At 41.7% G+C, this 21,032-nt stretch overlaps 1 protein-coding gene across 1 annotated transcript; it reads right to left on the bottom strand.

Moving 5' to 3' along the window:
- Positions 1-888: 888 nt before the first annotated feature.
- LOC149142110 (uncharacterized) lies at positions 889-1,377 on the bottom strand. The gene has a single exon (XM_089451411.1). The coding sequence runs from the start codon at positions 1,375-1,377 to the stop codon at positions 889-891; it is 489 nt and encodes a 162-aa protein (XP_089307537.1).
- Positions 1,378-21,032: the final 19,655 nt, after the last annotated feature.

The following is a 21,032-nucleotide window of genomic DNA, read 5'->3' as shown; positions in this document are numbered from 1 at the left end:
CTGCCTCTCTGTTCACGTGCCTTCCTTCTTCCGTCCTTTTTGCCCCGCTTAGTTCCTTTGCTGCTTTGCCCTGTTTCAAAATGCCTACTCCTGAAACCTTCCCCCTGGTTATACTCCATTTCATCTGAGCTTTCTATTTCGATTTTTACTCTACCCCGTTCGAAATGCCTGTCGCCTACTGCCTCCCTCTCTGCCTGGACTGTCTTATCCCATTTGTCAGCCATTTTTGTACAGTTGAGGCGTTGATTTTGGTTCCTCTGCCAAGTCTCTCCTTCTCTCACCACCTTCTTCGACTTCTTACTGCCTGTCATCCTTCTCCTGTTCCACCTTATAGAATTCTCGCCACCTTTTCGCTTATGATGGGTTTGCTCTCCACTTCCTTTCTCCCTTGCACCTTGAATGATGCTTTCTTTGGTGTTTTCTGGTTTTTGTTTTGCGCTGCGTACCTGCTATTCTGAATTATCATTAAATGCTGATGTCAGGGAGGTGAGGCCACCGTCCTTCTGTCCTGTCTTCGCTGCTGCATAAACCTGCCTTATTTTCCTTCTGCAGATCCTCGCAATTTTTTGATTACCATTATGATGTTTCATGGTTATCGTTGTCTATGAGCTGTTTTAAGCCGTCCCATCTTGTCATCACTACTTGATTAGTCCAGCTGTCATCCACTTTTGCCAATGATTCCTTACTTCCCCAATTGGCCAAGCAATCCGCGGGCTTATTTCCTTCTCTTCTGACATGCGAGGTGATCTTGTATTCGATCCCTTTCAGTCTTTCCTCGATTTCTTGGACTATACTCGCTGTTCTCCAGCTTTTAACTACCTTCGCCCACTGTTTCCCTTGTATTAATTTTCTTATGGTGCTTATGACCAAGGCTGAATCACCTTCGATCTATATCTTCCTATATCCATTTCTTATAGCAATTTTGAGACCCTGATAAACTGCCATAAATTCCCCCTCGTTATTACTCATTGTTCCTCCGTGTTCTACATAGATCCATTCTACCTCTCCTTGTCTATTTCTAAAGATTCCTCCAAATCCTGCTGGACCTGGATTCCCCTTTGCTGCCTCGTCGAAGTTGAGCTTGATAAACCCTTCCGGTGGCTTACGATAAACTGCATGACTTTGGCCCACTATAGGTTGGTGTTGCTTTGCTTTTTGTTGGTAGATCATTCCTTGTTCCAAGTTCAGCCTTTTTAGGATTTCTGCTTCTTCCTCAGAAGTCTTCCAATCTTCTTCTGCCCAATTTTCCACGAGGATTGATTCTCTGATTTGTCTTAGGGTTCTTTTCCAAACTTCTTCCGGATTTGATGATTTCCCCTTGAAGATTCGACCATTTCTCTCTTTCCAAAGATTCCACACGTTGAAGCCTGCCGCCATGTTCCAAGCTCTTCTTACTACCTTGCTTTTGAACTTTCCTTCTCCCTAGTCACATAGGGTTTGAATGATATCCTGAGGATTTCGTTCTGTGGTCGAGAATAAGTTTCTAGTCTTTTCCCATTGGAATTGGGCCATGCTGCATCCATTGAGAAGGTGTTCCTGGTCTTCTTCATCTTGATAACAAAGGCAGCATCTTGATGGGCCTGAGAAACCTCTTTTTTGTATTCGATCCCAAGTTAGAATGCGTTTCCTTCCTACCAGCCATACGAACATCTTAATCTTCGGCCACCATTTATTTCTCCATAGCTTCCTCCACTTCTGCTCTTCATCCCCCTGCTCTTGCTGTATCTTTACATTATATGCTTCCTTTATGGTAAACGCTCCTTTGGTTTCTTTACCCCATCGTAGAATGTCCCTGCCTCCTCTATTTTTTATTTTCCTGAAATCTAATTCCTTGCTAAATATAGTTTTTTGATCCTCTGTTGCATTCCTGTTCCATTCTTCCATTGATTTCCATTCCCTCCATTCTTCGTTTCCTCTTTCTTCTATCCAATAATCTTTAACCCTGATGAGGTCTCTGTTCATACATGTTCTGTAGATTTCCTGCATTCCTTGTAGGTCCAATATTTTCTCCCTTTGTTTCCATGCTTCCTCCGAAAATCTCGCATTCTGACCTCCTCTGATTTCCCAAAAAATATGACCATCAACTAATTCTCTGCTTTGAATGGTTAGGTTCCATATATCTGATCCCCGGGGTGCTTCTTGTTTCCTTAGTACTTCTTCCGGGGTTGATGGCATATTATATTTTGTTGTCCAGATTTCTTTCCACAGGTCCTTCCCTCCTTGCATCCATCTCCATCTTAATTTGGCTGCTAGAACTTGATTTAGGATCCATGGGTCCCTTAGGCCAAGACCTCCTTTTTCTTTTGGTTTGGTTAGGCTGTCCCATGAACAGAGGGCCCATTTCTTTTGTTGCTTGGGTCCTCCCCATAGAAATTTTCTATAAATCTCTACCAACTTATTGCATATCCCTTTTGGTGCTGCCATCACTGATAAAGGATATATCAGAATCGCCTGAATGGTGGATTTAAGCAGAACAACCCTTGCCGCCAAGTTCAGAGTGCGAAAGGACCAATTTTCCAGTCTTTTCATGATCTTTTCCAGGATGGTTTTCCAGTTTCCTATTTTGAGGGATGAGGAATCTAGCATAGTTCCTAAGTACTTAGTTGGGAGATCCCCTTTCCTATAACCCAAGATCCTGGTTAAATGATTTTTGATGGGTTCCACTGTATTAAAGAAGAATGTTCTTGATTTTTCATTGTTTACCTCCATACCTGAGCCTTCCATGAATACCTCTAAAATTTTCTTTATCCTTCTCACCTCATTCATGGAAGCTTTGCAGTATATCATGATGTCATCCACGAACTGTTGGTGGGTGACTGAAGTTTGATTGCCCCATAGTCTCAGACCCTGGATTTTCCTTTCTCTTAATTATTTTTTGAAGTATCTACCTAATCCTTCTGCTGCTATTATGAAGAGAAAGGGGGATAGGGGGTCCCCTTGTCGAAGTCCTCTTGTAGCATTAAAAGTAGCAGATGGGGCTCCATTTAGCAGGATAGAGAAATTCGGGGTGGAAATCATGCTTAAGACCCATTTCACCCGTCTGTCACAGAATCCAAAGGGTTTAAGGATGGTTTCTAGATATTTCCAGCTTAACCTATCATAGGCTTTTGACAGGTCTAATTTTATCAGCATTCCTTTTTCTTTCTTTGCTTTCAAAGTGTGGATTACTTCCTGGGCCACCACTAATTCATCCAAGATCTGTCTTCCTTCTACAAACTCAGTTTTTTCTGGGGATATTATGCTTGGTAGAATCAATTTCAGCGTTTGTGCCACCACTGATGCCACTATCTTGTAGATAACGTTACATAAAGCTATAGGGCGAAAGCCTTCAGCTTGATCCGCTTGATTAGTTTTAGGAATAAGAGTCAGCAGGGTTGAGTTTATTCCTGGCCATATTCTTTGATTGATTCTAGCTTCCTCCACCACTTCTAGAACTTCTGCAGCAAGGAAATGCCCCCTGCTTGATAGAACTCTACCATATACCCATCCGGCCCGGGAGCTTTGTTCCTTTTCATGTTCTTGACTATATCCTCCACTTCTTCCATCGTAAATTTCCTCATTAAAGCCAAATTCTGATCTCTGGTTACCAGTTTAGGGATCTCCCTGCTTATCTTTGTTATGGCTTCTGATCTATTATCCTGAGTTTCCTTTAATAAGTTTTTGAAATGATTGACCAACACTTTTTCGATTTCTTCATGCTGGAGGACTCTCTGACCTTCTTGATTTTTTATTGAGAAGATTCGGTTTCTTTGTCCATGCCGTATCATTTCTTTATGGAAGAACTTAATATTCTTTTCCCCTTCTCTAAGCCACTAAACCCTTGACTTCTGTCTCCATAAGATCTCTTCTTGTTTCCTTCTTTCTTCAAGCTGGTTCAATATAATTCCTTCTTCCTTTGTTCTATCTTCCTGTATGCCTTCTAGGATATCCATCTATTGCAGCTCTTCCATTCTCTGCTCCAGGCGCCTTTTCTCTTCCAGTGTATTTCCAAATTCTTCTTTATTCCACTTTTTTAATTTATCTTTCATCTCCTTTAGTTTGAGTTGAAAGGTGTGCATCTTGTTTCTTCCTCTTTGGTCACTCTTCCTCCACCATTCTTCAAGTTTCTCTAACAGTCCTTCATTTCTTAGCCAAAAAGCTTCAAATATAAAGGGTTTGTTGTTTGGTCTTTGCTTTAGATCTATTTCCATTTTAATCGGCCAATGATCCGATCCTGTTACTGGTAGAATTGTGGCTTCTATGAATACATCTTTCATCATTATTTGTTCGGAGATTAAGAATTTGTCAAGTCGAGATGCAATTTGATTAGCTCCCCCTCTGCGGTTATTCCAGGTGTGGTTTCCATTTATAGTTTGAATATCGATCAGTCTCTGCTCCCTTATCAAGTCTCCGAACTGTTCCATTGCTTTATCCATTCTCCTTAGCCCTCCTCTTTTTTCCTCTGAGGTTTTAATCAGATTGAAATCCCCTCCTACGATCCATTTTCTTCCAGGGATTAGACTTCTCAATGCTTTTAAGTTTTGCAGAATGTTTTCCTTTTCTCCTTGGATATGTTGCCCATACACCCCTGTTATAATAACCTCCTCCATTGTTCCTATTATCTTTGCTGTCCCTGTTAGTATTCTTGGAAAACTTATCCAAATATATATATTTATATATATAAACCAATTAAGTCAATTGTTAAATGAAACCAAAAGATAAACACAATAAGAAACTTGAACAACAATTAACATGCTTGTGCTAAATGCTGATAACAGTTCTAATCAATAGCCAACACCAGTTACATTCATTATTCATCCTATCGGTTTAATTATTTTCATTTCCATGCTACTCTGTTTAAGCCAAAGCAGTATTCCAGTAGGGTTAAACATGATGTATTTGTTCCCTTTCGCTGGGGTCCTACTTTTAGAATCTTATCGAGTTTGTCATATTAGCAAAAAAAAACTCTCAAAGACAATCTTCTCCCACTGTTATGCTAATTGTAGGGTCATTACCTCTTACTTCCAGCTTCCAGACAACTTTAACCACTAGAGGTGTCATAAGCAAGTCTTCAATACTATACCATTCATGCAAAGTGGAATTGAGAAACACAATCAGCGAACCATAAGAATCGTATTGCCCAATTCTTCTTGGCCTTAGAGCTAAGAAAACTTATGCTTAACACCTTTAGGACTTCTTTCTTTTAATTGTTTCCCATTTTTACTTTTGGGCCTTTTAGCATTTGATTTTATCTCTTTTGAAACTCATTATGTTATCTTTCATTCAATGTTAGACAAGAACACATCCTACACCTAGGGAACCCATCCATGGGATTCCCATGTTGCAAGGTACTTGACCAAGAATGGGGACACTCCCTTTTCATTATGGACATCCCCCAAGGTGTCCCTTTCCAGAATCAAGGATGTGCAAAGGACAACTGGGCATCCCTCAACCTGGTGGCCCCAACAAGTGCCAAAACAAGTTGTTTTGGTGTCTACTCAACCAAGAGTGATCCCTTATGAGGTCAGCTTGGAAAATGATGAATACAATAGTGAAAGAACAAAAAACTTGAGATCAACAATAGAAAAATGTTATTTGACATGTTTCTGGAGGCAAGAAGACATGCATAACTGGTCTGCTAAGCACACAAACCAACGAGCAAGCAATCCATACTAATTATTTGGCCTTTGGATCATGCATAGCAAGTTGCAACCATTCTCAAGCTTTTGAGAGGTTCAAAGGTCTGTAGTGAAGATTTAATGTGGACAGAAAGTTTGGACTAAATGATATTTATGTATTTTTCAAATTTGAATTATGTATCCACTCATTCACTTTAAATAGCTAAATTATCATTTTAGTTTTTTTATTATTAATATATTATATATAGAATTTGAATGGTCTGTATGTGGGTCATGATATTGAAATATCATTTTGGTTTTTTATTTTTTATATATTTTATATAAAATATGAATGGTGTGTATTTGTGTCATGTTTATTTTGACTCATCGCTTAATTTTTGAAGCAATTTTGAATATCTTGATTTTTTTAAATTTCATTATTGTCCCCATGGAAGGTGAGCATTAATTTCAGGTTAAGTGCATGATGAGTGGTCAAGTGCAAAACAATCAAATTATAGTTGCCTCCTCCACCTAGAAGGCATGCATATAAGCAGCATGCATCATTTGCAAGCAATGTACTGGCAATTATAGAGGTTCATGAGTTAGGCTGGTTCTGTATGGCGATGGGGCTCCACTCCAAAGGGCATCATTGCACTCAAAGGAGATTTGACATACGATAGTTATGGAGGAAATAGGGAATGTCATTTTGGAATTTGGTTTGCAAGAATGTTGGATGATGGGAACATGGACCTTTCCCAAGAATCATATCACTCAGCATATCCATATCCCTTGGATTTTATGGATTGGTTTACATTAGTACTATAAATCAGTTGCCCTTGGACAAATGTTTTTTAAATGTAAATGCAAGTTCGAGGCTTTGGATGTTAAATGGACTAGAGGTTTTGAGTTTCGCCATTCTCCTCTGGTCTCTTTCGGGTCTCCTTCTAGTCTCTTCATGATGTTCTTTGTTTCACTCTAGTTCAGTTTAGGCCCTCTTGAAGTTTCAAGCTTCTGGATTACTGACTCTGTGATTCTATGTGGCTCAATGATTGTTTTGTTCTCCTTGGAGCCTAGTCAATAATGGCTCATTCTCTCTATTATCCAAGCTTCACAACAGTGATCAAAGGCTTTGAATTTTCCCCAAGAATTCATTTGGTGGTTTCCTACCAGTTTTGACACTACTTTCATGGAAAGATTTTCTAGGCTCTCTTCCTGATTTTGACTTTGATCTACTTTGTATTCTCCTATGGATTCTATGGATGTGGTTTTGTTTGAAATTTGAATCCCTACGCTCTCAATTCCTTCATACTTTATTTATCTTCACTCTCTAGTTATCTTATCCTCAATCAAAAGATGGTTTTGGTTTTGGCCCTGTGGTGGGTAGTCTTTGGGTCTGGGCTAAACAAGGTCCTTCTCTCTTCGCTGGTGGAATACCATGCCTCGAGTAAGAGGCTCTCACAGTAGAAGAGGTCATCAAAATAGTGATGGCCCATCAACCTCCTGGGCACAAACAATAATGGAGCACTTGGCACAAGTCTATTACAATAATATCCCACCAACAATCCAAAGGAAAATTGAGAATGCTGAGAGGGAAGCCAGAATTGAACATAGATTTATTGCCACTAAAAGGGTCATGGAGAAAATTGGCAATTGGATTCTAGATGACGGAATCACAAGATCGAGGCACACCAGATACATGCAAAAGGTGGATATTTACTAACAACTCAAAATCATAATGGGCAAGGTGTTGGTGGTGCAATCGAAGGAGCAACAAGAGATTCTACTATGCCTAGATGAGGCTCGAAAACAAATTGAAAAGTTGGATATCAAGATGAAAACAATGGCAAACAATGGCAAGAAAGCTTGGTAATTGGGAATTCACAGAATCAGAGGGGGATACAGGCCCACCTGTTATAATCCAGATGGAATTCCCCTCTTGAGAATTTCTCTTTACGGCAACAGTGTTAAAAATATTAGTGAGAAAAGGGTTCCTTGATTTGTGCCTTAATCATAGGAGCCAGAACAATTTCCTTCTTGTGCATGACTCGAGATCCTAAAAATTAGGAGATTCCCTATAAATTAGGACGAGTTCCTATAATTTAGGAATTAGTCCCTAAAAATTAAGACAAGTTAAGTGGAAATTAACTGATGTGTTGAAACTGAAGGTCGAGTTTTTTATTTTATAGTGTGAGTTAATTGAGGAAAAACACAAGTGATTGAGTTTCAGGTGGTTGGCTTGAAATAGGATGAGTTGAATGAGTAATTAACCCATGCTAACTCAATCAATCACAAAAGAATTCCTTAATTATAAAACTCACTAATTTTAATCATTCAAATTGCCATTAAAAGAAGGAACGAAGGCACAAGTTTAATCATTGGTTTGGCGAGCACGAGTTGGTGAGACCAAGCAATAGGAAGCACAAGTTTGTGCGTGGAGCTAGTGAGAGGAAGAGTGTGCAAGAGAAGCTTGTGCACAGGTTGGTGGAGGGCGACAGAGATCAACAGTCTTGCAAGGGTTTTGAGCTTAGATCAAGCAGGAAAGACAAGTGTCTTTCAAATTGAAACAACTGTATTTTGTAAGAGATCAATTGCTCAGTTTTTGCTATCAATAAAATTCTCATCAAGTAGAGGGTTTTTCCCAGTTGGGTTCCCTAGTAAAAAAAAATGCCTTGAATTGTGTGACTATGTTTTATTTTTGTTCCTAATTCCGCTGCTGTTACACTAAAAAATGTCACCATGACTATTTACAGTTAGTATGGCTCAATCAACAGTCATGCTACCCTCTTAGGCAAGTCTTATGCCTCTGCTCTCCATGTCAAACTCCAAAAAGAGAGAAAGTCTTGTATAAATGTATTTATCTCTGGGGACGCAGGTTCTCTCAACCTTGCCTGCGGGGACGCTCCCAATGTTCACAAAAAGCTGCGTCCAAAGACGCTCTGTATGTAAAGGGGTAGGTGCGTCCCCCTGTAAAGGTTAGAATGCGCAAGTTTCATCTTTAAAAAGTTACTTGTGGTCATTTCTAGAGCATTCTAGAAGGTTGTTCGACGTGTATTGAGCGCCTCCAGATGGTTCATGCACTCCTATCAAAGAGGAACTTATCCCATCAATAAGGGAGCTATCCCACCCAAAGAGGGGATTATCCCATTGATGGTGGACCTGATTAACCTCCTCTTGAGCACTATAAATATAGGCATTGGGCCAGAAGGAGGAGAGGTTGAAGCTATACATTTTCTAAGGGTAAATGCTGTAGGAATTAGGACTCCCATTTAGAAGCTTGTGAGGAGAGATTGCTATCTTTGCTTGTTATATTTGGAAGTGGGTGTGCTTTGTCAAAGTAAAGGAGAACTCTTGATGGACCCTGGGAAGGACTTGCACAACACCAAGGCTCAGGTTGTATTTGTTCCTTTTGTTACCTATTAATGCAAATGAGTCCATTCTTCTCAATAACTTGTTATTTATGAGTTACTTCATGTACTCCTTGGTCTATATGTTGAATATGCTTTGTTTTATGTTATAATCAGGTGCTATTTAATGGTTTGACTGTTGGTGATTGCAGGTTTTGGAGAAAAGGAGGAGCTCATCCAGATCAACAAAGCTTGGACTTCTACAACAGCGTTTGGACAAAGGTAAGAACAAAACACTTGATATCTCATATCATAATGCATGTTTAGAGAAGGATAGATCTTGTTTGTCTTGTTTGTCACTAGACAGTCTTAGGCTCCTAGGGAGGTTGGTCATGTCCGCACAATCGACTCTTTCCGTCTGACAAATTGGCGACTCCACTGGGGATCCCATTAATGTGAAAAGTCTTTTCCTTTGTATGAACTTTGCTCTGAGAAAATTGGTTTATTTTTCTGGTTTTTGGCTCTGTGACTTTGTTTTTGGGTGGGTTAGCTTAGAGTTAGAATCCTTTTAGTTTTTCTTGAGTTTTTCAGTAGGATGCACCCTCTGAGTGTTGCACAGTGCGTCCCTGGACGCACTGTTGCTGTGTGCACAGAGCGGGCCCGCACCTGTTCTAACGGGTCGCCTGCGTCCCCTGCTAAAATTTGAGAAAACTCCATTTTTTGCTTTTTTACTCTTAGATTTTGTTTTTTCTTAGTTTTTACTGCCCAGATTCATTAGTCCCTTGTCAAAGATCTTCACCTGAACTTGTTTCGATAGCATTGAGTGTTTTAGTGGATTTCAAAGAGGTTTAAGCCCTAGGGTTTGATTTTTGAGTAGGTCTTGTAGTGACTTTGGCGGTAGAGGTTGTCAAGCCTTAGATCTCTCTGGTTTTGTCAACATTCTTAGAAGTCAGACCTGTCATAAAGTCTACCTGTGTGAGCAACTTACCATTGAGTTGTCTCGTTGGCGAATTTCGAAGTGCTTGTTGATTAAGTCCTGAATTCCATTTTACAAAAAGAACAAAAAGATTTGAGTTTTGTTTTGACTAGTCTTTTGATTCTGCATTAGCTGGTCCTTGATTTGATTTTGGTCAAGTAAAACAACCTAGAATTATCTTTGTGAGCTTTTGCCTTGTTAGGTTTGCTTAGAGTAATTTCCTTTTTGATTTGCTTGTGAGTCAAGTTTTCATAGTTTTTATAGCTTTTAAGATTGATTTTTGTTACAATAGATTTATATGCTTTATTAAAAAGAGAAAATACAAAAATATCTCCTTTGAAAAGTTTTGTTTCAAGTAGCTTTGAAAAGATTTGAAAGAAAAAGAGTTTTTCGTGCACGTAAAGAGTGGTCATGTTTGTATGCTTGAAAAGATAAAGAGAATTGTTTCTTTGATTGTCTTTATTAAGAAAGTTGTTTTCTATAAAATTTGCATTCTCTCAACTCTCTTAGTTAAGAATTTCATTGAAAAAGGAAAAGTAGCGTAAATCATCTTAGGTGCATCTTTGTAGTGGTTTGAGTCGAGTCTACACACCATTGGTTTCACTTCCGCTACCTTTTGTCTTTTAAGAAAAAACCATAAAATTAACGCTTAAAGTAAAATCGACGTAGTAACTTTTATTTACTAGGGCTCTGAAACACCAATTTAGATCAGGCTAGTGTCTTGGAGTAGGTGAGTACTTAACTCTCCAAGACAAAAAAACCAAACAAGTAGCTTATCTTGTGATAGATTAAATCCAATTGTCTCATTTGTACTCTGGGAAAGCTCCTCTTAAAGGAGAAGCACGAGCTCGTGTCCGAACCAGTGAGGGGATCAATCCCCCCTCGTTGGGAATGACGCCAGACACGCACGTATTACAAACGGTAAACCTCAGATTAACCATTGTCGAGGAGCCAGGGGTCACTTGTCGGTAAACCTTGGATTATTGTCAAGGAGCCGGCAAGGGGATTGAGCTTGATACTCTGCCCTTGCGTGCTGTCGGAGTTTAGACTGTTCCCCCAGGTGCATTTGTTGCGATTGGTAACCTTAGTGACCATTATCTTTAGGATTCTACCGAGGTGACGGTGGAGGGAAGATCCCACTATACCTGGAGCAGACGTCGGCTATACTCACTTGGATTTTCTGGGGGGTTCACTTCACTCGAGACGGTTAAAGTGGAGGAACTTGGTCCAGTCTATTCATTAAGCAGGTTGTCGGGGTAACTGTTCCACCCGCCACTTCTGTACTGAATCCGGCGATGTTGGGTTTCATCACCAACTAGCGCTTTCGGTCTGGAAGGCTACTGTTTGTGCTTGGTTTCACGCCCTAGATTCTTTAGGCGTGTGCTTCAAATTTGTTTGGTTCTTTAGAGACTTTAGGTGGTTTGATTTGAAATTTTACTTTGTTTTCGTGTGTAGTAGTTAAAAGTTTTTAGCTGTGGCGGAATTACCGAGACAGTCTCGTAGACTTCGGGGCAAGTCTCCTGAGATTGTTACCGGAATAGATTTGTTAAGAAAACTCCGTAAATCGCAGGGTGAATCTCCTGAAGACATTCCGGGTTAGTACGAAGGGTTAAAGGTCCTTGTAACTCCTCCTAGTGACAGTAGAGTAGGTTCACCTGAAGAAGGAGAATCTTCCTTGGTAGTCCATCCAGATTACCAAAGTTTAGAGACAGGTTATAATCCCGAAGCTGTTTCAGTTTCTGAGCTTGTTGGTATTTTTTCGTCTGCTAGTGATACAGGCGAAGAGCCTGAAATATCCGAACCTGTTACTCCGACTTCTAGTGTTCCAGATTCACCGAGAATAGAAAGAATTATCACCGAAAATCTTCCTACTGGTTTGATTGCTATAGAAGAACTTGCTCCAGAGGAGGATATAGGTGTCTCTAACCTTGAAGGTCAACTTACTATTGATCTAAGGGAGCGTGAATCCATCTTTTACAGTCCTCCTAGAAGTACTTCTTGGTACCTTGCGTTAACCAATTTTTTAGACAACTCAGGGGTAGGTTTTTCTACACCTCGTACTCCTTTTCCACCTAGAGGTATTTATACTCCTGTAAATATGTCTGGTCAGTCGTCCGTGTTTACTCAAAATCCTGAATCTTTCTTACACGGCGGTCCTTCTTTTCCCACTGGGTATCAATCACTTTCTGGTACCTTTGCGGGGGCATCTCCTCAACCCGTTGATCATGGGTTATTTACTGGAAACAGTGGTAATATACCATTGGGTGTAGGAGACATTTACATGATGTCAGGTTCAGTTCCCGTTTCCCAACCTCAAGGTGGCCAATTACCGCCTGGGGGGCAACCGCAGTTAACGCCTGGGGGGCAACCTCAAGGTACACAAATCGTGTCTGGGGGGCAACCTCAAAGTCAGTATGTACCTATGGTGCAATACGTGCCTCAAGGTCAACCCCAGCCTCAATATGTACCAGAGGGTCAACCTCAAGGATGGCAACCTCAAGGATGGCAACCTCAAGGTTATCAACCCCAAGGTTATCAACCTCAAGGATACCAACTTCAAGGTCAAGGTCAACCCCAGTATCAGTATTTACCTCAAGGTTATCAACCTCAAGGTCAATACTCGAGTCAAGGTTATCAACCGCCTCAAGGTCAGTCATATGTTCCAAGTATGGGAACTACACCTTACAATTATCAATCCTACCCTCAATCCGGTTATGGATCTCAGTATCCTCAACCTGTTACGGGTCAATACCCTGGAATGTTAGTGTGGGATCCATCACAGGGTCAACAGGTGTTGCATCCAAGTATACAGATGGTTCCTCAAGCTGGACAACCCATAGTTTCTGGTCCACCCCAGCAACCGCAGCCTGTCCAGTCAAATGTTCAAACTTCTGTAACTTCGGTAGTTACTCAGCCGCCAATTGCACCTAGTAATCCATCTCAAACGGCTGCTGCAACTACCGCTACATCTGCCACACTTACTTCTGGAGTATCGACGGCTCCTGTTTCTACTGTCTCTGTAACCACGCCTTAGACATCTTTACCGTTGTCTGGATCTACGATTCAAACCATGGTCCAGATGCCTGTAGGTCAGCCTGGTATAAGTACGGTTGTTACTACTCAACCTCAATTTGTTCAACCTCCGTACCAGGGACAGTACCAACATGGGCAAGCTGTCCAACAACCGGTTTACCAGTATCAACCGTATCCTGGGTACACTTATCAACAACCTCAACAACCCCAGTACGGTCCGGTTAATCCTGGTTTTCCAGGAGGATATAATATCCCAAATGCGACTCCTGTTCCTAGTTATCCTGGATATCCTCCTCCTGGGGCTGGTATTGTGACCCAGAGTTTTAGAGATCCTAACCGGCAATTACCGTTTATCACAACTTTGGATTTACCAGACTTGACGCGCCTAACGAATGATCCAATTCAATATCTTCAGTTCTGGCCGCCAATGCCAAATAAGTTGCCCAGTGATATACCCAAGTTCGAAGGTAAGTCTGGAGAGGATCCGTCCAATCACGTGATGACTTACCACCTCTGGTGTGCTTCAAATTCTATCTCGGATGATTCGATCCGCTTACGTCTTTTCCAGCGTACACTCATTGGTCTCGCGGCCAAGTGGTACATTGAGTTACCACGGGCCTCTTTTTACAATTTTAGCCAGTTAGCTACCTCGTTCTTAACTCACTTTCAGTTGCCGGTCAGATACGATAACGGCACGGAGTTATTAACTTCACTAAAACAATCGACATCCACATATATTTCTGATCACATTCATGAGTGGAGACGTCGAAGAAGACTAGTGAAAGTTTTTATCGCGGACCAAATCTTAGCTGAATGGTTTGTCAAATCATTATTACCGAAGATTACTGAAGATGTAGCTAAGGCCGGAGTAGTTACTGAGGAGCAAGTCATTGCTCAGGCACAATACCTTGACTTAGTTTACACTCAGTCGGGTACGTTACACGAGAAGATTCTGGATCTTCCAAAGTCGAATCAAATCGCTGCTGCTCCTTCGGGATCTCATGCCGCTGATGGTATGATTGGTATCGTGAATACAAAGAGCAAGAAGAAGTCTTCCAAGGCTTCAACTACTCCAATTATCACTTTGCCTGATTCTCCGACAGGAGAGTCTTCCCCTGAACTTACCGCCGATATTCACGCTGTAGAGTCATCTACGGCCAAATCAAAAAACGGTGGAAAGAAGAAAGGAAAGAAGAAGGCTAAAGCAGACAAGGCTCCGAAGGAGAAAACTGAAAAGTCGAAAACCAATGACGAAAAGCGCAAACCTTGATATCCTTGTCTGATTTGTGAAGAGGATCATTTTATGAGAGATTGCCCTCATCGGGTCGAGGTTGTGAAAATAGTCAAAGGTTCTCCCACTCCTGCTGTGTTAAAAAATCCATTTCCGGAGCAGGAGAATAAGATGATAGGTTCTTCTTCGAATGACAGTGAAGAACCCATTTTGATGATGTCTCATGTGAGGATTGCGACTCGATCGCAAGATTATGGTAGTAAGGCTCCTGTTGATGGTAAGGAAGCAGAATCTTCTCATTCTAACCCATCAACCTCAGCTCCTGGTTCCGATCCACTACAGATCGAAAAACCTAACCCGGACTTAGTAATTAAACCACCCGCCAAGGGTGTACTTCGAAGGTCTGCTTTCAATCCACATGCGAGAGCAGCCCAAAATTACAACATTGTTGAGGACTTAGCTGTTTCACCCTCAGCAATGTCGGCGTTAGAAGTGCTGCAATCATGCCCAGCACAACGAAAATTACTTTTGTCGGCTATCGGAGCTGTTGATGTTCAGGACCCGAACCTGATAATCTTCGATCTAGAAAATAGTACACAACGTCTCCCCCATCAAATGGCTTTCCAAATTCCAGTGATAGTCAAGAACAGGCCTATTCATCGGACTGTGATTGATGAGGGAGCCTCTACGTGTATTATGTCGATTCAATGTTGGAGATCCCTTGGTTCTCCTTCGTTGAACCAATCCCCCACCATCCTTAAGGCCTTTGATGGCCGTGGGTTCCGTCCGTTTGGTATTCTACAGGAATTGCCTATAGGGGTAGAAGGTAAAACTGTTAGTCTGGATGTGGAAGTGGTTGATGCCCCTCTAGACTACAACCTTCTTTTGGGTCGAAGTTGGTCATATGCTATGACAGCGGTCGTTTCATCGGTCTTCAGAGTAATTAAGTTTCCATATAACGGTAAGATCGTGACTATTGATCAGCTGACATACTTTTCATCCGACCCAGCCTCTTCAGAGAGTATCCAGCATGTTGGTAAGACGACAATCCCTTATAGGGACGTTGGTGTAGGTTTAGTTAAGGATTCTGGTTTACTGGGAACTTTTCCTCTCCCTCCACTCAGCGTAGAACCTTCATTTGCAACAATTCATATGATTACATCAGAAAACATTATTTATGATGATCCTTGGATTGTCCCATCTGACTCTGAGATAGACTCATTCGGTGATGCTATGCCTTTGAGTCCATATGAAATTGCTTATGAAGCTGTCATGTCTTTTACCGACTCGCGTTCAACCGAAATCGACCAAATGAATGTGGTCAATGAAGAATCACTTTTCACCTCAACCTTAGAACGGATAATGTTTCCCAAAGTCGTGTCATCTGACGAACAACTTCGCGAAATCCTAAGTGTAGACGATCTACCGTGGGAGGATCTCCATCACAGATCTTCGTTTTTACCTAAGGATGATGCATTTGAAAATGATTTTTCATCTATCTTTACCGCTGAATATGTCAAAGACGCTCAGGATCCAACGAAACATTATGATTCAGAGTTGAATTTAGGGAATATTTCTCGTACTATTCCCATTGATATTTCAGTGAAGCCCGGAATTGAGGAAAACATTCATATAGGTGCCGCTTGTATAGAAGATGAAATCCAAACTTACAAGGCCCTATTCCAAGAATTCCGCGACGTGTTTGCCTGGTCTTACGAGGAAATGCCGGGAATCGATCCTGCCATTGTTGTTCATGAAATCAAGACCTACCCGAATGCTAAACCCGTCCGGCAACGGTTGCGTCAGATTCACCCTCGAAAAGCGGCTGCGATTAAAGCAGAAGTCGAAAAGCTGTTGAAAGCAGGTTTCATATATCCGATCCCGTTAACAGATTGGGTATCGAATATTGTTCCGGTCAACAAGAAACAAGGAACAATAAGAATCTGTATCGACTATAGGGATATAAATCGAGCTTGTCCAAAAGACAACTATCCTACGCCTTATATCGATCAAATTATTGATGATTGTGCCGGAAGTGAAATGTTTTCCTTTATGGATGGTTTTTCAGGCTATAATCAAATCAATATTCTACCTGCCGACCAACCAAAAACGGCATTCATTTGTCCATGGGGGACATTTGCTTATTGCAAATTACCTTTTGGGCTTAAGAATGCCGGGGCCACTTTTCAACAGGCGATGTCTTATGCATTTCATGAAATCAAGCACATTGTGCAACCGTATCTCGATGATTTGCCTGCTCATTCTTTACATCGAGCTGATCACCTTGTCCACCTACGAGCAATCTTTATGAGGTGTAGGCATTATCGAATTCGGTTGAATCCCCACAAGTGTGTTTTCTGTATAGAAACAGGTCGATTGCTGGGATTTGTTGTTTCAAAAACCGGCATTTGCGTCAATCCCTCGAAGGTCGAAGCTATCATCAAATTGCCTCCTCCTTCGTGTTTGCGCCAACTCCAAAGTTTGCAAGGGAAAGCAAACTTTTTACGCCGATTCATCCCAAACTATGCCGAGGTCACTAACTTTTGGGACGAGATTGCTCAACAATCTTTTGATGCACTTAAACACGCGTTGACCCATGCACCGTTGTTGCATCCTCCCAACTACAACCAGGACTACTTCTTATACCTCGCAGCTTCGCATTCCACCATTGGAATGGTGTTAGTTCAAGAAGATGAATTCGGAGCGGAACATGTGATATATTATCTTAGTAGGACCTTAAATCCCACTCAGTTAAAATATTCGCATGTGGAGAAATTGGCCCTGGCAGCCGTTCAAGCTGTCCAGCGTTTCCGTCACTACATTCTTCTCCGTAAAACTACAGTCATTTCGGATTGCAACCCTATGATTTATATTTTGACAAAACAACTGCTAGGGGGAAAGTACTCTAAATGGATTGTTATCCTACAAGAGTTCGACTTGGAGTTCGAGAAGTCCAAGTCTAAGAAATCCTTAGTTTTTGCGGAATTGATGTGTGATTTCCCGAGTGCTGACACAGAGACTGTGGCAGAGGAGTCCATTGCGGACGAATCTTTGTTTCTTATCAGTACTTTAGATCCGTGGTACGGGGATATAATCATCTATCTCCAAACCCAAACCTTTCGGCCTGAAGCTTCCAAGGCAGAACGTCGAAAAATTTGGTTTCAATCCCAGCAATACAAAATTATTGGAGATACACTTTATCGCCGGGGGGCAGACTTAGTTTTTCGACGTTGTTTAACTCACGAAGAGGCTGAGAGGGTTTTGAATGATTGTCACTCTGGAGCATGTGGTGGTCATATGTCTGGGTATGCCACAGCTCAGAAGGTGTTGCGCGCTGGCTATTTCTGGCCGTCTATGTTTAAAGATTGTATCATTGCCATCAGGAAGTGCCACAACTGTCAAGTGTTTGATCACAAGATGCGCGCTCCACCTGCTCCTCTCCACCCTATAATTGCCGTTGGTCCATTCGCCAAATGGGGTATCGACTTTATTACTTGTAACCCTCACTCGGCCGGGGGGCATGCGTATATCATCCTCGCGGTTGATTATTTTACTAAATGGGCCGAGGCGATGCCTACATTCGACGCAAGCGGCAAAACAGCTGCAGTTTTCGTATTCAATCATATCATAACTAGGTTTGGTGTCCCACAAGCAATCATTACTGACCATGGGAGCCATTTTCGAAACATCATGATGAATGAGCTTACAAGCCAGCTTGGTTTGCGCCACGATAGCTCTACTCCTTATTATCCGCAAGCCAACGGTTTGGTTGAGTCTATCAACAAAGTTCTGGTTATCATGATCCGACGAACCATTGGTGTTCATCGGTCGAATTGGCACAACATGTTATTTTCAGCGCTATGGGCATACCGAACCTCAGTGAAAAATTCAACAGGGTTCACTCCCTTCCAGCTAGTTTATGGCTTGGAAGCTGTGTTACCCATTGAATGCGAAATCCCATCACTTCAAATGGCTGTTGAATTACTTCCAGCTACTTCCGAAGAGGAGAAACGTTTATTGTACTTAGCTAAATTAGATGAGACTCGACGTGACGCTACATTGGCAATCGAGACTCACGCGAAGCGAATGAAAGCTCAGTATGATAGAAATGTAACCCCTCGAAGTTTTTCGGAGGGAGACCTAGTGCTATTATATGATCAAGCTAACGATAAGCTAGGTGCTGGAAAATTCGTTCCTATGTGGCATGGACCCTACATTGTAAAGCAAAAGCTAGCAAAAGGGGCTTATGAGCTGGTTGATTTTGATGGGGACTCTTTGGGTAAACCCAGAAATGGACTTTACCTAAAGAGGTATTATGCTTAAATGGTGGGTATGGAGAAATTCTTAGATAGGTTAAATTTTCTTTCTAGCTAGCGTGTTTGTTAGTTTAGTCAGTGTGCTTAGCTTAGAGAGTGTGTTTTTCGTCGTTATTCTGGCTTATCTTGGTTTTACTCTCGATATTGCAGATGTCGACGCCTCTCCAAACATACATTGGATTTGCTGATGGTGCTTGTCGTAGTACACGGAATATCTCTTCCGCAGCTTGGGTTATCTATTCGCCCTCTGACGAGTTAGTTTCTATGCATGGGGTAAGCCTCGGTCAAACAACGAACAACATTGCAGAATGCAGTGCAGTGGTTGAATTATTATCCGAATCTATTTCATTTGGAATTCGACGTTTGATAGTGAGGTTAGATTCTGAACTTGTTGTATTACAGCTTAATAGAGTTTATGCCATTAGAAATCCTGTGTTATTAAGGTTGTTTTTGAGAGTGCGTCTCTTGGAACGTGAATTTGATTACATTGAATATCAGCATATTCCAAGGTCTTTAAATACATTAGCAGATGCAATTGCTTCTCGAATGTTGGACAGACATTTACGATAATCATGCAAGTAAATTTAAAAACATTTCATCACATATGTTAAACAAGATAAGCCGGTAATAGTGATATATATATATATATATATAGGAGTGTGTCAAAAAATATACATCGTCTTCGATCATAGGTTGAAAAACACCTTATGATCGGCAAAAATGATAAGTACAAAAAGCCAAAAATGTCATATGTGTCTACAAAAGTGACTAGTCAATCACTGGTGGTGCTCCCTATACGACACCACTGCACGGGCTACCTTATGCAAAAATCTCCTAAACGGTCCAGGGACTGCGACTACAAAGCGCTAAAGCCTGATAGGAATATCATCCATAGTAGTCTCAGGCATATCTGCCGTCAGACGCTCTAGATCATGCTCCAACTCAGCTAGTACCTCTGCAGCCGCGTCCTGTGGGGCCGGTACCGGTGCAACTGGATGTCTCCTCTCAAAAGGCCGGAGGTTGGCTGGGCGCTGTGGACCAACATCTGCATTTTCAAAATTTTACTGTCAGTTTAGAGACGATATATATAAAAAAACAAAAAAATATATATAATTTGAAAACTTGTGAAAAATAAAAGTACCTATGTCATCCCATTGTTCTCCCTGTGGAAGAACCATGTCCGGATCATGTCGAAAATCTACTCCGGCATACGGAAAGTCCTAGATCGAAAAAACCTGGTCCTCTAACCAGTGAAAATAACTATCAGTAAATCGAACAACCGCCGCGCCCTCGTCAGGATGCCGGGCCATCACCGCAACCCATCGTACTAGCTTTGGCTCCCGAGGACCCAAGATATCAACAGTGAGTTGCCGAGGGATCAACATCAGAACTCTCTCTAAGGCAAAGCTCACAACTAAAGGCCCATATCCAAAAGTTTTCAGTCGTCCGTTCTTTGCCTTAGTCAGTTGGCTCTTCATATTAGCCGACACAGCATCACACCAGTTGAAAATGGTGCCTTGGTAACAGTCAATTGCCATCCGCATTTGGGACCCAGAAGCAATGTGCAAAGCGGCCGTGCCGCAAATTCTGGTAACCGTGAAAGCTATAACTTTGAGTTCACGCAGAGAGATGTGTTTGATTTCCACGCCTTTCGCATGGTGTGAATTGGGTGTGCACCAATCTTCCCGGAGACTAACAAGGGATTGGCCACCCGGCCTAGTCCCGGCTAGATTGAGTTGCTCACCTCTATTCGGCAAGCCAGTGAGAAAGTATACATCAGAGGGCTCTATCTCGAGCTGGTGCCCTCCGATGTAAAAGCATTGTTCTTGAACGTTCCATCTCTCAACTAGCCATTCTAAGAATCTTACCCGAGCCCTCATGCCCGGTATGGCCCAGTATTTGTATAACCCGCATGCTTTTAGGGCATCCAGGGAAGGTTGGTGTTCTATTGCAGCTTCATCAACCTCTTCGTGCTCTCTTTCTCTCTAATCCAACATGGTGAGTGCCCTACACACCAAGAAATAATGATTAGAATTAATTTGGGGAAATTTGAATGGTTATTTGTGAGGATTGGGGTTTCAAATTCCGCGTTCCACGGAGGACGCACCCCGCGTTTGGAACACAGGGCGTCGGGACGCAGCTGGACTGAAGGTGGGCTGCGTCCCCCGACCATTTTCCTGTATAGGAAAAAGTCAGGGGACGCAGGTCACCCGAAGGGCACCTGCGTCCACCGAGGAACGCATTTTGAAACCTAAACCCTCCCAAAAAACAAAACTAAAACCTAAAATACAATTTTAATCGGATAGAAATGAAGAGTAGGATGTTGTAAAATACCTGGAAGAGACGGCGTTCGATTCTGACGGTCGGATTTTCCGCAGCGACCACGGGAAGTTTCTTGCCAAAAGCCCTTTTTTCAACCTCAACAGTAAAATGGTAAAAATGACATGGTAAAAAGTCTTTTTATAGGTTTTTTGGATGAATTTGTTCATTTTTTACCATGAAAAGATGTTTTTCGATGTATTTTTTCCTATCTTA

Source organism: Pinus tabuliformis, chromosome X, assembly GCF_031772625.1.
Source record: "Pinus tabuliformis cultivar Carrire ecotype Pingquan chromosome X, CPIR1, whole genome shotgun sequence".
NCBI classification, from domain to species: Eukaryota; Viridiplantae; Streptophyta; class Pinopsida; order Pinales; family Pinaceae; genus Pinus; species Pinus tabuliformis.
The sequence above is the reverse complement of the archived record's forward strand: the minus strand, read 5'-3'. Positions and strand labels throughout refer to the sequence as shown.

Excerpts from the sequence above, each read along its gene's own strand:
- LOC149142110 (XM_089451411.1), bottom strand. The coding sequence starts at position 1,377 with ATGGCGGCAGGCTTCAACGTGTGGAATCTTTGGAAAGAGAGAAATGGT.